The 18072-nt window shown below is 39.6% G+C and overlaps 1 protein-coding gene across 4 annotated transcripts in view; it reads right to left on the reverse strand.

Moving 5' to 3' along the window:
- LOC140464232 (platelet-derived growth factor subunit A-like) overlaps positions 1-18072 on the reverse strand; it is a 90695-nt gene that overhangs the window by 37938 nt on the left and 34685 nt on the right. For 3 of the 4 annotated variants that reach the window (XM_072559076.1, XM_072559074.1, XM_072559075.1), the window contains exon 3: positions 1821-1853. In XM_072559076.1, coding sequence (XP_072415177.1) covers positions 1821-1853 — 33 coding nt within the window. Of the gene's footprint in view, positions 1-1820; positions 1854-2600; positions 2702-18072 lie in introns of those variants that run through there. The other variant, XM_072559077.1, reaches the window with a different exon arrangement.

An 18072-nucleotide genomic window follows, 5' to 3' on the forward strand; every position in this document is an offset into this window, starting at 1 on the left:
CATCATGGCTGGATCCTCAATGTGTGAATGGCATGGACCAGCTGTTCCAAGCTGGTGTGAGACTCCTCCATGAACCTTGACACTAACCACAGGTTTTCTGGTGGGTTTCCCAATGCACCAATCCTGACTGTGCATACCCATCAACATTCTTCTGTCCTATCTCAGTCCTATGCTATGAAGCTCGTATCCAATCTCATCTGCCAGCAAGCTGGCACATCATCTGGCCACACAACCTGCAGATTCTGCCTTTAACTTATCCTCCCAATTATGCATTATGGCAACTTCTGAATTGGTGACTGACAGTATGAAGTCAAATGATGGTGTGACTCAACTATTGTCTTCTTCCTGCAGCCTTGCCACATTGCTTACACCATCAGTTTCAAAAGCAAGGAAAGAGTTTGAGATGAGGTACAGATGAAGAGAAACATTAAATAAATAAGGCACTATCAACATCGATGGTTTCAGCCCCATCACTGGCCACACAAGCACAGCCATCTGGGTATTGGTCAGTACTGTTCTTTCCTTGGAGCTTTGGTATGCCAATCTTAAGTCAATTAGCTCCTGCTTTACCCACTTCTGTGTGAATCTGTCCTGAAAGAGAGGAGGATGTGTTTTGGTGAGTACACAACAATTGATTTTAGCTGATATGCTTCCCATGGTTAAATGGCTGACAGTACGTGAAAACAGTGAGATGGGAAGGTGAGACTTGAACAGTGCTAGGTGTGTGAAGCACATGAATTTTTGTTCATATAAGCATATGAATGTCAAGATGGATGAAGATTGTTGACAGGTGAGTGAGATGGCTATTGCTATTCAGTAGCTTGTTTCTGAGGTTCATGATGCAGTTGGTCCTTGAAAGATGCATTCACTGACTGTGGCCACTTTTGTGTGAGGCCAATGATCATCTTTTGATACAGATTCCAGTCCTTGGTCCTTGGCTCCTTTCACTGGTCCCTCTATTTGTTTCGTACTGCTTTCTGAATGTTTACCTGGAGGGCATGCTGTGGTTGCAGGACACCTTTCTCCATTCCTCCTCCCCCAGTGGTCATTCAATAAACCTTGGAACCCATTCTCTCCCATGCTGACCTTCAATGCTTCTCAGGTGAGATTCACTTCCTGCATGACTGCTCACACCTGCACAAGTCCCAACACTCCTCCTATTTAAGAGATGTACACTACTTTAAAATGATACTTGCCACATTTAATATTGCGATCTGCAGATGAGTCCAACCAAACTACAGCACAATTAGACACGAAACCCATTGATATAAGAAGGCAACATGAATTCGGTATATTTCCTGCACTGTAATCAGTGGGTGCAGGCCAGTTATTGTCATGGCCCTATCACACATTTTTGCACCTTTAAAGTTGGCCACTTAGACTTTTTTTGTTGCTACTTTATCTCTGCATAAGGATGATTTTGCCTTCCATTGTTTACCTTTCCCCCATTTCAGAAATTAATGTAATTATTAATATGAAGTTTTTGGTACCATGCCCAATGCATCAAAGATGAAGGGTGGAATATCTGTCAACAGGCTCCCTAAGCTCTACCATCAATTTGCTAGTTGTAAAGTTACAGCTTGAAATTGACTGGATGCGTGATGGAACTGACAGTAAAACAGCTCACATTACTTTCAATCCAAAACTTAGTGGCATTTTTAGATAGTAAAACAAACCACCATGTTAAATTTCAGTGCTGTGTTATATACTCTGTCTGCTTGACTGCACTGAATTGAAGCTTAAATATGGATAGTGCAACTTAAACCTTACTACCCACTGCATTTAAAGAGTCAATCGAAGAGTACATATGTTCGACTTACCTATTTTATACATGGGTTTGAAGCCAGGAGAATCTATTGAAAGAAAATACATTTAAAACTTAGAGTGGAAATAATTGAGGAATATTTTTGAGATACTATCACTAGAATAAATGCAATCTAGACATACATAAATGTCATTGCTAATTCATTGCAATGTTGCTTCAGTCTACTCTGATACTATCAATGTCATTATTCATTGCTGCCAGCTGCAAAAATGTAAGTAGAGGTATTATACATTCATAAAAGTGTACACTTCTGCATTTAGCAATGTGCATACAACATTAATATCAAAACAAACACCAGCATTTTAAAGACAGCACTTAGTATTAATCATCTGAATAAACAGACATGCAATGCTGTTCATATAGTTCAATTTGTGCCTTGATGGATAAAATATTAGTGAACTTGTTAGAAAGCAGAAAGGAAACTAAAATGAAAATAACAGACATTTTCAAGTGATATATTACACAGAGGTCTAGAAAGTAGATTTGAGGAGATTGAATTAATATTTCAATGGAAAGCCTGTTACCTTGTCAAAGACTGGTGCAACTGTGGAATTTTAATGATTGAACAAGTTACACATTTAACCCCTTAGCAATGTCACAGCTCAGCTCTGTATTATTTAGATTTACTGCCCAATCTGTCATCCCTCACCAAAGTAGACAATTTCACAGCTGACATCAATTATTATTCACTAATATAATTTTAATGTCAATGTCTACAGATTTAAATCACCAGGTATGATATTTCAGGCAATCTCCAAAATCAATCATTACTCACATGATAAGATCTTTCTGGGAAACATGCTTGAATTTGTAAAAATTGTATGTTGTTAAGAAAGGAACAATCACAATAGAGCTCCAGGCTCTGTCTCCTCAAACACGGACTGTTTGGTGGAACTAAGCCAAGAGTAAGGTTTAATGGTTCAAGGCTAGGTGATTATTTCTCTTTTTTTAGTTGCAAATGAGGGCTGGAATTCAGCCAAGTTGTTTCTTGCACTGCTGAAGGAGACAACAGAGATCTTGTGATGTAGATTTGGCAGTAAGTTTTCCTCTCATCCAAATTGAAAAATGCTATTTAACCTGCAAAGCATCCACAGATTGACTTTCAACAGAGCTGGGAGACACCACTTTCTGTTCTTTAGTAATTCTGTCTTTACACAAGTATGGTACCTTTTCTTTGAATACTTGAGTGAACATACAAAACTGACAAGTTATACTCCATAATTATTTCTTGGATCAATATTTGCTGTTCTTAATCAGTTCAGGATTTATTCTTAGCCAATCACAGATTTATGTACTATGAGCATGTAACCTATTTTAACTAAGAGATTAAAATCCAAGACGTTTTGTTGTAACAGACAAAGAAATAAATGGTGTGTCAGCAATAAGTGACATAAAAATAAAGACCAGTTCCGCAACAACAATTAATTGTTTCACGTGGTATGGATTTGAACAACTGTCATCTCTTTCTATGCCCGAGGGACTTTTACAACAGTAGTCCAACATTTTCCTTTGCGTTTGGAACTATATTTGTTTACATCTGGTGTTGCAGTATTTTATGCACAACAACATCCCTTTTATTGCTAAATTGTTTTCTTACTCAGTTATGCAGTTCTCATGTTTCAATCCTGCTTCCATTAAAAAAAAGCCTGCTTTTTGGTGAGAGGTTTAACATGCCACATGAAAAATATGCTTAGCTAGAATATTTCCAAACATGCCACAAAGCCGGAACATGTGGGACAACTTGAATAACACTCGTTCAAATAATGAAACTTCATCAGTCTCTTATTGTTAAATTTGTTTCTAAATGGCGATATCATCATGCGAGAGCAAACAGATACATGATGAGCTTTCATAGTTCTTAAACGAGATTCAGCATATTCTGAAGATTCATTTACTTAAATTCCTCCATCATATTGTTCAAGTCAGAATGACTTAGTCTGAGCTTTCATTTTGTATCCTCGTTGTATTTATTTTTTGAAAATTTATCAAAAAATCAAACTTCATCCCTCAAAGCAGGACTTAAGCAGGTAGCAATTCCAGTTCTTAAAAGTCTCTTAAAAGCCATTTAATGGCTGGAATATGTTCCATCATATATTGCAATCAGGGCTGATATGTATCTTAACTCCATCTGTCTGTCTTAGTTCCATATCCATTTATACTTTTCTCCAGCAAAAAATTCAGATTTACATTAATTAATTCAACTGGCACCAGCTGCTTTTCGTGGGAGAGAGATCCACACTTCTACCACCATGAAGAAATGTTTCCTATCTCCTCACTCGAAGGGTTTGAATCTGATTGTTTCCCTGTCCTGAACTCTGCCAGCATTGGAAAAATTCCTTTTTCTACTCTATCTACACCTTTTAAAATCCGAAAGCACTCAGTCAGATCACCCTTTCAATATTTTAGGGCATGCAAAACTTGTTGAGATTATTTCTCGTCATACTTTCATAATCTTTTGTTTTTGTCTTGACCTAGCTAGGCATAATTAAAATAACTTAAATTAAGGCTTAAAAAGACAATAATCTCTTTTTAAAAGAAATGTACAAGTTTCAGATCAGATAATTTGTTCCCTCCTTAGTCAATGGAAGAGTTTTATAATGGGTTCTATTTAGAAGTGTAAAGATCTGTTTTTCTTCTGTTTCCAGATTACAATAAAGCATACAGAAGCTAGGGCTGCACACTTATTGATATGAAAATGAGGTTTAAATGTGCTGAATGAATGTCATTGTTCTGTCACAAATCACTGCAGCATTGGCTTTCATTTTTTTTCCTTGTATTTAAGACCCACTTTGGCCTGACTTGTGTTCAACTGGAATAATATTTGTATGTATTGAAATAAAAATACATTTGAGACCCACTCATACTTTAAACCTAGGGGGAATAGTACTATTTTGATGAATCTGGGCTACACAGCTTCCAAAATCCATATATCTTTTCTAACATGGAGCATCCTGAGTTGTACACAACATACCAGCTGGGACCAACGAGGGATTTACAAATCTGTAACGATAAATTCTAATCCTCTAGTTATGATGGCTAACATTTTGTTTATCTTTTTGCTTCTTATTTTGTATGACCACTTCATTTTGACCTATTTAGATCTCTGCTTTTCCCAGATTTTCAGCATTTAAAAAATACTAATTTTAAAAATCTTTTGTGATCCAAAATTAATGACCTGACACTTAACTGCATGGAAATTTATCTGCCACAGTTTAACCCACTCACATAATCTATTAGTGTCTCTTGTAATTTTAGGCTCTCATCCATACTATTTACTATATCACTAAGTTTTGTGACAAAACTAGATAGCTCAGTAGATAGTTATATATTGATGTTATGAAGGAATGCAATGAATATTTGAAGGTGGAGTACAAATCCTTGTGGAAATGCACTAGTCACTTCACTCCAGCCCATACTTCCATTATCCAGATGAGCAGTTCTGCCCTTTCCAATTTCTTGTCCGGGAGCTTGTCCAACATCAAAGTTTTTAATGAGTCACAACTTCTTTTCAGTTAAACTTCAGGAAGAATAAGGCAATGTTAATCCCCTGCCCTTAACATAAAATTTATTTGCTTGCTACCAACTACGTCTCTCTCCTGAGTCTGAAGCTGTACAGCACCATTCTCAACAATGGCATCATATCTCATTCAGACCATGTTTGAACTGCACATGATCCATTTATCAATTCATGAGGACTTTTATTTCACCACTTATCTTCCTTGACTGATTTGTCTTCACTTTTTAAAAAATAAAATGAAATCCTAAACCTTTACTATCACCCTGAAGTGAACATTCAAATATTAATAGTTTAGACATTATATGAAGTTATCCATTCTTTCATATTCCCTAAAAAATGAAAAATGATGCACATATTTGTGCTATATTTACCTAATACATGTGCATCATATTTTATGGTGTTTAAGTTGTTAATTAATGAGCTGACTTCCCTCTTGTTTATTTTCCAAGATAGCCAATATTTTAACCTGGAAAAAGATCATTCTGGCACTCGAGAAAGTTGCTCTTCACAAATGGTGTGATCAACACTTGGATGGACCTCTGTGTAGAGTGATGCAAGTGAAAACCCTATTATTTAAGAAGCAATAGGATAATGTTTTTCTGGATCTATTCTTCAGATTGCGAAGTCAGAAACATTGCTTGTTAACACTTTTTATCCGCACACTACTGATTCGTGGAGTGTCCTCTGGAAGTAAGAGGCCTGTAAACAAAATAAAAGGAAATAGGAAGGTGCAATGAAGACAACGAGGGGAGTATCATCTGCTGAGGAATTTTGATTAATGCAGGCTCTGTTTGTACATTTCTGTTCAAAGACAAAGTAGGAAGATAAAACAGACATTAATCCACTCAGTAGTGCATTTAAGGTTCTAAGTTATAATGGGCAGCATAAACACAGAAAAATGGCAAAAGTTTAAATCAGACGTCTTTAGGCATCTCTGTAGCTCTAAGGAGTTACTATTCCACCAGTTAAATGCAGCAACATAAAGCATTCCAGGTCGCTTTCAGTCACTGAATTATGATGGGCCAAATGGCCTTCTCCATCTGTAAGTAGCTTGTGATCTTGCAAACATATGGTGTTCTTTTCTAATTAATCAGAACAAACATAATCCTACTTTCTCTGGCTCGGAGCTGAATATCTGGTTTTGATTTGTTTGTTACGTAAATCTATTCTGGTGGTTGACCCAAACCAGCAATAAAGGACTGTGAGAATAAGAGCCTTGAATTCCAAGGGGTTCTGTGGGTCATTGCTTCCATATTATTCTAGTTGAGCACACGTCAAACCAAAGTGGATCTCAAATGCAAGGAATAAGAATGATAGCCAGTGCTGCAGTGATTTGAGGCAGAATGATTACATTCATTGAGCACATTTAAACCTCATTTTCATATCAATAACTATGCAACCTAAATAGACAATATCCCTCTGTAGTTTCTGTAGGCTTTATTGTAATCTGGAAACAGAAAAAGAAACAGATCTTTACAGTTCCAGGTCACAACCAAATAAAACCCATTATAACACTCTTCTATTGGCTTAGAAGTAAAAGAAAACACCAAGCCAATTTTTTTTAAAAGGAGAGATTATTATCCTTGTCAGCTTCAATATGTGCTCTTTTAATTATGCCTAGCTAGGTCAAAAAAAAACATGAAAATAGCATAGAAAGAAACCTGCCTTGCCATGCATATATTCTCATGAAAGCTGTGTGGTGGCATTTGCTTATTGCAAGCCTTTTCAGACCACCAGAATATTTTAATGAAACTAATTGAGAATACTTGACCCCTGATGTTTTTCACAAAAACCCAAGCTACTGAAATGTATCTATTAGCACTGGTTATCCTCAGAAGAATGTACCTGCCACTCTCGAGATAACGTTTTTTGTTATTTCGTTGTCTGGCCACGATTGTTAATCAGGCACAATTGAAGTGCAAGTTTCAACACATATGGGGAATTCAGCGCTTCTACATAGACAGGTCCTGGGAGCATATGGAGTGTCCTTGGTGGCCTCAAGGAAACATATTTCCATCTAACCGAAGGAAGTGGGAGGATTAGTGGTTGATAATATTTGAAAAGTAACCAGAAGGGTGGTGCAACGTCTGGACTGGAGAGTGGTTTGTCTGACAGAAGCTTCCTAGGGTGACCTGGAAAATTCCTACTGCAGAGCAGCTTACTGCTATGTTGCCCTTGGTGACAATGGGAAGTGTTGTGCATGTTCTAAGCTACCCATGTACCTTTGCTACTACATTGTCTCTTCTAATAAGGTCAAGATGGGACTGGCATGGTTTTTGACAGTGGGGATGCAAGTCTGTCCAGTCCTGTGATCATTTCGAATCATGGCTAATGCTCCTCACGCAAAATAGTTATTTAACAAAAAGGGAGTTGATGGATTCGCTCTCATCCTCTCTGTTTTCATGCTTGCAAATCTACATTGGAGGATGGTTGAGGGACAAAAACACCAAATGTAGCACAGTAAAATACGTTTGCAGTAAAAAGAGGAAAAATGGGAAAATAATTTTATATGTACTTTGCAGAGATACTGTAATGCAAAATGTTCCCAATTTAACCTGAGAATAGCCTGCTAAACTACAAACCCCTTTGTAGGGGGCAAATGTCACCTGTGCAGTTGTATTTCCAATCAATCTGTTTACAGTTGTTACTACACACCTCTGAAGAAGGGACTTGAGGAAGGAAAACTAGCACCACACTACAAGAACCCTTGGGGAATTGTCGTATATTGAGTTTCTATGATGGACTGATGCACACTTCATTACATAATTTCCAGACAGTAATGAGGCCTGTGAATACTGATGGCACAACATCACTTTCAAGATCCAAAACCCTGGATTAAAATCTGATGTTACAAATCACATTTGTATATACATATCCAATTCCTGAACCATCAAAAAAACTTTTTAAAAGTTTACACCAGTGAGTCTCATACATTAGCTAATCAACCCTGGTTTATAAGTGGTCAGATCAGATGGTCTCTTTTCATGTTAAAGAGCTTGACCTATCAGATGATCATTTACTCCACAAGGCTGGAGGGTGGAAGGACCTGTACTTGAGAGCGTACAGAAGAGATTTACCAGGATGTTGCTGGGAATGGAGGTTTGAGTTATAAGGAGAAGCTGGGACTTCTTCACTGGAGCACAGGAGGTTAAGAGTGACCTTATACAGGTTTATTAAACAATACAGGTAGAGATAAGGTGAGTGGCAGGTGCTCCTTTCTCTAGTGTGGGTGATTTCAAGACTCGGAGACATATATTTAAGGTGAGAGGAGAAAGATTTAAAAAGGACATGGGGGCAATTTTTTTTACACACAGGGACTGATTCGTGTGTGGAATGAACATCCAGAGGAAGTAGTGGATGCCTGTATAGTTACAAAGATTAAAAGACATTTAGATAAGAATGAGAAATGTTTGGAGGGATATATGCCAAGCGCAGGCAGGTGGGACTAGTTTAGTTTGGAAACATGGTTGGCATAGACTGATTGAACAAAAGGGTCTGTTTCCATGCTGTATGACTCTAACTGAGATAGCTGAGGTTCCAACCTTATGCCTTTGAGCCTGACATGACTGATGGCAGTATTAGTTTGAGAAAGCACAATTTTTTATTCCCTTGCCTTGTAATTGTTAAAGACTTGAACTCTCAGCAAAAAAAATCCCATGAGTGTTATTGAGAACAGGAGTTAGCTGACAGTTCATTGCCTAGGCAGAAGTATACCATGGAGTCATTTTACCAGGATCTACCTTATATGACTGCACTGCAGCCTATGTTGACTTGAACAGATGGAGCCCCAGAAGTCATTAGAAATGAATTAATGTACAAATTACACAACATGACTCTTAGACCAGTATCAGGAGTTACTAAGATTTTTTGCCTTTTGAGATGTTTTTTCTTTTTCTGGGAAGAAACGTAAGTTTAAAAAATTATAAATTCACCTGTGTTATCATAGTTATAAAACAGCTTTACTGTTTATTATTTTGAATGTGTTGAATCAATAGGCAGCAGAAACATATATTGATGTCATGTTCCATAAAGCCTAGAGACTTTAAACTCAGAATCAAACCAGCAGGGTGAAGGTTATTTCTCACTGACACCAGCAATAGGCCATTGTGAAGTAATTCTAACACCAACTTGAAAATCAAAACCATTCAACAGTTTTAAAAGGGACTTATTTTGGTACATCAAATGACTTTACCGAATACTTAAAATTTCTGAAGCAATTCATTATTGCTAAGCTTAAATTTCAGATGATAATAAATGCATGAGATTTTCACTGTATTCAGAGCAGGCAGCATTAAAGGGGACAATTACACAAATTTGAATTGTCACTATAACCCTCAATGTTCTAATTAGAAGATATTAGCATTGAATGTATCCTATAAGTGTTGGTAAAGATATAAAAGGTCTGCATAACTAAAAATTACAGATTCAGCAGTTTATTATTGCGGCTCTAACCATTTAGAATGATTATACAGAGGTGAAATTAGAATGGGTGGGGAAGGTGAAGGAAGGTGAAAGTTGTGATATTATTTAAAAAGATCAGAATAATCAGTTGTAGGTGGAAAGGTGCTAACTGACATTCATGTGAAGAATCCTGTAATTGCATGCCTCTTCGTATGTATTCAGTGGAGTAGCAAGCCAGTAATTGTGGTATTTATGGCCTTCTTTAGGAATGTGGAATGTGGAATGGAAAAGGGGACTGTGCATAGCTACAAAGATGGGGGAGGGGTGACCAGCCTTTTGGTTTAGAGTTTTATGCCCATCTGTCATGGCAATGCAATGATAAAAGCAGAGCTATTATTTCAAAGTGGATGAACACAGCGAGCTGAAAACATTAATTGACCTATATCAAAACAGAGTTTTGACTCCAGCCCAATACCTGGCACCTCCATATTATATCAAAACAGAAAGTGCTAGAGAAACACAGCAGGTCTGGCAGCATCCACATAGAGAAACACAGAGCCAACATTCAGAGTTCAGTGACCCTTTGTCAGAACTTGTGAATTTCTCCTCAGAATGAACTAAAGGTTATTCATTTTAACATGATGTGGAGGTGCCGATGTTGGACTGGGGTGGACAAAGTTAAAAATCACACACCAGGTTATAGTCCAGCAGCTTTATTTGGAAGTACAAACTTTTGGAGCGCTACTCCTTTGCCAGGTAGCATTTTAACATGAGGTATTGAAGTTGAAACATTAACTCTATTTCTCTCTTCATGGATGTTGCTAGACCTACTGAGTTTCTCCAAAGCTTTCTGGCTTTATATCATTCATTAGACTAGATTTTAAAACCAAATTTTATTGGCCATTATAGGATTTGAACACATGTTCTCAGATAATGAGATTAGGTTTCTAGATTACTACAGCAGTAACATTACCATGACAACTAAAAGTCCTACAGTCAGCAACCAGTTTACAAGACCAAATAATTAAATTGATATTTTTATTTCCCCAAATTTAATGGCCAAACCAACATTAAAGGAAAAAAAATGATCTTGCACTCATATGGCAACTTCTAAAATTATCCCAAAATGTTTTACAACCAATGAAGTAGGTTATTCTAATGTATTGTAGAAACTCAGAAACTACCACTCAGTGTTTTCAAAAACATTTGTACACTCAATGCCCTCATTCAGTTCACATTAAAACCCCAAATGATATTTTCCCTAACAACATTGTGTACCTCGGCCACATGGATTGCAGCCATTCTACAAGGTTGCTCACCACTACCATGATCTGAAGAGAAATTGGAGATGGGCAATAAATGCTGGTCCAGCCAGCGATGCTCACAAACCTTAAAAGAATAAAAACTATTCTTAATGGTAGCCATCCATAAGATTAATGTCTTATTTTTATTCTTTCATAGATTATAGCAAAACCAGCAAATGTTGCACATTCAGGGTGATCAGACAACTCGATATTGTTAGGATAGTTCCAGTTTTTTTTTACTAAATGTCCTGACATCCCAAGAAATATTTTAGATATTTTGTCAAAAATGAAATGGGCCTGGGTGATGGGGGAGAAGAGTAGAAAAACTGTTTGAAATGTTGCTCTTCTTCTTGTAAAGATCTATCACAGTGTGAATCATATTGCATTCAGTGCTACATTTCAGGGGCCCTCTTCTGGTGCAGTGGTAGTGTCCCTACCCCTGGACTGAGAGGTCTGGATGCAATCCCACCTGCTCCAGAGGTGTGTAATTATATCTCTGAACAGGGTGATTAAAAGCAGGTTCATATAAACAACCCTCCCACGCCACCAAGTTTATCATCATTGAATGTAAGGTCTGCAGGAATACCTGAGAACTACTCATGGTGATGGATATGTTAATTAGGGATTAAATTAGTGTGAGTTGGTTGTATAAATATGAGGAGTTAGTCATCAGTGGGATGTGAGCTTTATGGAATGTAATTAACCAAAATACAGTTCTCACTACAAGTGTGAACTTGGTAACCCACTTTTAATCCACAATAAAGTAATTCGGTCTCTAGGGAGGGAAAGGGAACAGGCGAATTGAAAAAGCAGGGGTGTAAGTATGATGCTAAGGTTGGGGAAGGATGAAAAGAGCAGGAATAGCAGGGGAGATACTGAAAGGGCTAATAGTCACAGCGTTCAAATGAAGGTCAGAGGGGATACCAGAGGGAGTGGAGAAGCCCTCTACAATCATGGCAGGAAAAGAATGTTCTAGTGGGGGTGGGTAGAGGATGAATGACTCGAAACAGATATTTACTACCAGCGTTAATTGGTAAGTTGGTATTAAAAACAAGGCCTCTCAAGAAGGTTCAGTATAAATGGGAGGGGCCACATCTGTTTGCTTATGTTCTTGCACAGTGCAAATGCAGCCAACTCAAGGAATCGAAACAGAAACTGAAAAAATTCCCTACATCAGCACCCAGTTAAGGCCTTAGGTGAAGGGAAACACAAGGCAGAATAAAAGTGAACAAGCACTTTCATCTCCAAACACCAACATCCCAACCATGTCCCGCCACTAATTAACCTTTGGCAAGAAAGGCAAGAGGATTAGCACCCAGATACAGAAGGTAATTAGGAAAACTACTGGAATATTATTGTTGTTGTAAGCAGAATTAAATACAAGAGTGGGAAGTCATGCTTCAGTTATACAGGTCATTGGTGAGACCACATCTGGAGTACTGTGCACAGAGTTGAGCTCCTTATTTAAGAAGTCCAGCAGAATATCCAGGACCCTGCCTGCAGATCAGGATGCTGAACTACCCTGTCTAAGATGTCCTGGGTAAATCCATAGTTGTTTTGGAAATGGCATGTGGTAAGATAAGGCAGAAAAACGACGTGAAAGATGCCATTGAGGCATGGTATACAATTAATGAGACAGGTTTAGTAAGATAGAGTGAGAAAACTCATTAGGTCTATTAGCAAAAAACTCTCCAAAAAACTCAAATTAATCAGGAATGGAATCAAGGGTTATGGTGAAAAGGCAGGAAAGCTGAATTGTGGGTTATCAGATCAGCCATAATCTAATTTGGGTGACATGGTGGCTCAGTGGTTAGCACTGCTGCCTCACAGCACCAGGGACCCGGGTTCAATTGCGACCTCAGGTGACTGTCTGGGTGGAGTTTGCACATTCTCTTTGTGTCTGTGTGGGATTCCTCTGGGTGGTCCGGTTTCCTCCCACAATCCAAAGATGTGCAGGTCAGGTGAATTGGTCATGCTAAGTTGCTTATAGTGTTGGGTACATATAGGGGGCTAGGTTACTCTTCAGAGGGTTGGTATGGACTTGTTGGGCCAAATGGCCTGTTTCCACACTGTAGGAAATCCAATCTAATTCAAAGGCAGAGTAGATTCAATTGGCTGATTGACCTGTTTCTACTTTGTTTTATGACCTTGCAGATGTAAATGTAGTGTAAGCAATTAAGAGAAGGTTTTCTAGACTCATCATCACTGGCAGTCCCTCACAGACAAAGATGACTCTCTTCCACTCTCAGGGTGAATCTGCAGGTGGCTGTACAGACCAATATGGCGACCGCAGCTCTGTTATACTTAAGGTAGATAGTGGTCACGAAAAGGGGTGGGTAGGGCATTGGTGTGGCAAATTTGTGAAATATCTAGACTAGTGCCTGGAATAAATGGGTTGTCTTATGAGGACAGGCCAAGCTTGAATCCACTGGAGCTTAAAAGATTTAGAGATGATTTGAGTGAGTAATATAAGATCCAGAGGGATCTCGACAATGTAGATATGGAAATAATGTTTCCACATAAGGGAGAATCTAGAACTAGGGCTCATCAGGATGAAGAGATAAAGAGAATTTCTTTCTCACTGATGATCATGAGGCTTTAGAACTCACTTGCTTCCTGAAAAGGTCTTGGAAGCAGATGCTTGGAATTTTTGTAGGCATAGGTGAATAGATGTTTGTAAAGCAAGAGGCTAAAATATTATCAGGTAGATGGAAGTTACGAGTAATCAGATCAGCATGGATATTGAATGGAGAAAGGAGAGGGCTGAAGGAGACAAGTGGCCTTTTCCTTTTCCTAGTTCATACGTAAGGCACCCAACAATCACCAGCCCAGCAGTGATGGTGCTGGAAAGGTTATTCCACAGTAGACTGTGCAGGAGCATTCACAGCCTTGTCTATATCGATGGAGGTTAAGGAAATCATTATGGAGGTTGTAGTTTCTAAGGTTGTCAGGTTGTGTTGTAGGAAATGAAGAAAATCAACAAGACTCACCAGATTGAGCTAATTGTCATATGCATGGCAAGCTGTGCATCCTTAAATGCCATCTAGCATATGGCAGCATTAGGAAAGGAAAAGCCATTCATGGGTCATGGAGAATGCAGCTCACCACTGGCTGCACAGTAGTTGTTGTTGCAAAACATAATCAGCCTGGTAATGGCCAAAAAGGTCTAGCGAACATGTCATGATGTCACATAGGAACCATACCTCTCATTCCTGATATTTCTTCACAGTTTAGTACTTTTGTGCCAGATTCCTAACTATTAGTGTTACTAAGCTTAGGAAGGAGGAGGAAGAGGAAAAGAAAGCATAAACAACAACAGCGCCAGAGATGCTCTGAAAGCTGCAGCTGTGGATGAAGGAGCAGCACAGGAAGAGATGGCAAAGCAAAGTATGAACACCATACCGAGAGATAGTGTTACAGTTACCTGTGTATGAGTGAAAGGCAGAGTTGGAGGTAACTTTGCCAGTCTAGGGAGGCTATCACACATATCTGTCACCTCCTGCAAACAGACCTGCAACCATGTAGCTTGAAAGAGAAGCACTATGCCTGTGGCACTGAAGATCACAGCAGAAATGAACTTTCTGGCCATCAGCTTTTTTGAAACCTTCACAGAGGACATGTGTGACAGCCCACAACTGCATTTATAAGTTCACCACCTTTTACAGGAAATAATATAGTTTGTCCAGCTCACCACAGACCCAGAAAGCTATTAGAGCTGTTGGGTTCCCTCAACTACAAGGGGTCATCGGCTGCATGCTTGTGGTGCTCAGAACTCAATGGCATCATTCAGCCAGATTCTCAGACACAAAGGGATTTCACTCCTTCAATGTTCAGCTTGTTTGGGACCACAGGTAACAATTCCTGTAGGTTTGTACCTGCTATCCAGGAAACCCGGCCAGAAGTGAGATATGGCTGAGAGGACAAGAGAATCTGATTGCAGCTATATTGGAGGCTGATTGTTTTTTTATTAACAAACGTGGACACTCAGGACTATGGAGGCATTTATGGGGCAGAAACATTCCTGCCCTCAAGAAAACACTTGGTGGATAAATTTAAAACATTAACCTATCCACAGAAGTAGTACCATACGATTGGAGGATGCCAAATATAGGAATAGGGATAATCCTGGGAATTACAGACCAGTCAGTCTAATGTCAGTGGTGGGCAAAGTATTGGAGAAGATTTTGAGAGACAGGATTTATGATTACTTGGAAAACCATAGTTTGATTAGAGATAGTCAGCATGGCTTTGTGAGGAGCTGGAGAGTCGACGTTTCAGGCATAAGCCCTTCAAGGGCTTAAAATGTTGACTCTCCTGCTCCTCGGATGCTGCCTGACCTGCAGTGCTTTTTCAGTGCCACACTTTTCAGCTCTGATCTCCAGCATCTGCGGTCCCCGCTATCTCAATGGCTTTGTGAGGGGCAGGTTATGCCTCTCAAACCTTATTAAATTTTTTGAGGATGTGACAAAACACATTGATGAAGGTAGAGCAGTGGATGTGGTGTACATGGATTTTAGCAAGGTGTTTGATAAGATTCAACATGGTAGGCTCATTCAGAAGGTAAGGAGGCATGGGATATAGGGAAACCTGTCTGTCTGGATACAGAATTGGCTGGTCCATAGAAAATAGAGAGTGGTGGTAGATAGAAAGTATTCAGCCTGGAGCTCGGTGACCAGTGGTGTTCTGCATGGATCAGTTCTAGGACCTCTGCTCTTTGTGATTTTTATAAATGACTTGGATGAGGAAGTGGAAGGGTGGGTTAGTAAGTTTGTCGATGACACAAAGGTTAGTGGAATTGTAGATAGTGTGGAGGGCTGTTGTAGGCTACAACAAGACATTATCAGGATGGAGAGCTGGGCTGAGAAGTGGCAGATGGAGTTCAACCTTGGAAAAATGTGAAGTCATTCACCTTAGAAGGTCAAACATGAATGCAGAATACAGGGTTACAGGCACGATTCTTGGCAGTGTGGAGGAACAGAGAGATATTGGGGACCATGTCCATAGATCCCATAAAGTGTCCACCCAGGTTGATAGGGGCGAATGGTGTGTTGGCTTTTGTTAGCAAGGGGATTCCGTTTAGGAGCTGCAAGGTTATGCTGCAGCCCTATAGAGTCTTGGTTAGACCACACTTGGCATACTGTCTTCAGTTCTGGTCATCTCATTATAAGAAAGATGTGGAAGCTTTAGAGAGGGTGCAGAGGAGATCTACCAGGATGCTGCCTGGACTGAGGGCATGTCTTAGGAAGACAGGCTGAGTGAGTGAGGGATTTTCTTATTGGAGCGAAGAAGGATGAGAGGTGACTTAATAGAGGTGTACAAGGTGTTGACAGGCATAGATAGAGTGGATAGCCAGAGACTTTTTTGCATGGCAGAAATGTCTATCATGAGGGGGCATAATTTTAAGGTTTAGGGGAGATGTCAGACATAAGTTATTTACTCAGAGTGTGGTGGGTGCGTGGTATGCACTGCCAGCAGTGGTAGTAGAATCAAATACATTAGGGACATTTAAGTGGATCTTGATTAGGCACATGGAAGTTAGTACAATGAAGGGGATATAGGTTAGACTGACCTAAGAGTAGGATAAAAGACTAGCACAACATCCAGGACCAAAGGGCCTGTACTGTTCTATGTTCTATGTTTATTTGGCAGAAATTGTAAATTAATTTGTTTCCTTTGCATCAATAACTTCCTGTCCAGTTTCCTGGCTGAGAACCAGAATGAGGTTACACAAGATTACATGGGGCTGTGCTTCTCAAATATCTCTGACTCAAATATCAGTTTGAAAGGGCTATTCATCCATTACAGATGTTTAGGGAGGCTGAGCTGTACTGAATGACTGCCAAACCCCAACTATTGAACATAGCTTCCCATTTTCCAGTGATCATGCTCATCCCAGAAGACAGTAATGAATGAGAGTCTCAGCAGTTTTTGCACTACTCACCATGATGTGCGAGTGAGTGTCTAGGATGTTCATCATTCCTCAAGGTAGTCTATGAGTCATAGAGTCATAGAGATGTACAGCATGAAAACAGACCCTTCGGTCCAACCCGTCCATGCTGACCAGATATCCCAACCCAATCTAGTCCCACCTGCCAGCATCCAGTCCATATCCCTCCAAACCCTTCCTATTCATATACCCATCCAGATGCCTCTTAAATGTTGCAATTGTACCAGCCTCCACCACTGCCTCTGGCAGCTCATTCCATACCCATACAACCCTCTGTGTGAAAAAGTTGCTCCTTAGGTCTCTTTTATATCTTTCCCCTCTCACCCTAAACCTATGCCCTCTAGTTCTGGGCTCCCTGACCCCAGGAAAAAGTCTTTGCCTATTTACCCTATCCATGCTCCTCATCATTTTGTAAACCTCTATAAGGTCACCCCTCAGCCTCTGATGCTCCAGGGAAAACAGCCCCAGCCTGTTCAGCCTCTCCCTATAACTCAAATCCTCCAACCCTGGCAACATCCTTATAAATCTTTTCTGAACTCTTTCAAGTTTCACAACATCCTTCTGATAGGGAGGAGACCAGAATTGCATGCAATATTCCAACAGTGGCCTAACGAATGTCCTGTACAGCCGCAACATGACCTCCCAACTCCTGTACTCAATGCTCTGACCAATAAAAGAAAGCATACCAAACACCTTCTTCACTATCCTATCTACCTATGACTCCACTTTCAAGGAGCTATGAACCTGCACTCCAAGGTCTCTTTGTTCAGCAACACTCCCTAGGACCTTACCATTAAGTGTATAAGTCCTGCTAAGATTTGCTTTCCCAAAATGCAGCACCTCACATTTATCTGAATTAAACACCATCTGCCACTTCTGAGCCCATGAGGAGACCATAAATAGCTAATGAAAAAGATCATAGGGCTGTTGTACAAGGTGCTGTGTTTGTGTCAAACATAATGTTGTACAGAAGGTTGACAGATACATATGCATCCAAAGTGGGAAGGGGTTACATACTGGACCTGGTTTTGAGAAATGAATGTGGCCAGCTGAGTGCTTTTTCAGTGAGGGAGCATTG

The sequence above is a fragment of the Chiloscyllium punctatum genome, chromosome 39, assembly GCF_047496795.1.
Source record: "Chiloscyllium punctatum isolate Juve2018m chromosome 39, sChiPun1.3, whole genome shotgun sequence".
NCBI classification, from domain to species: domain Eukaryota; kingdom Metazoa; phylum Chordata; class Chondrichthyes; order Orectolobiformes; family Hemiscylliidae; genus Chiloscyllium; species Chiloscyllium punctatum.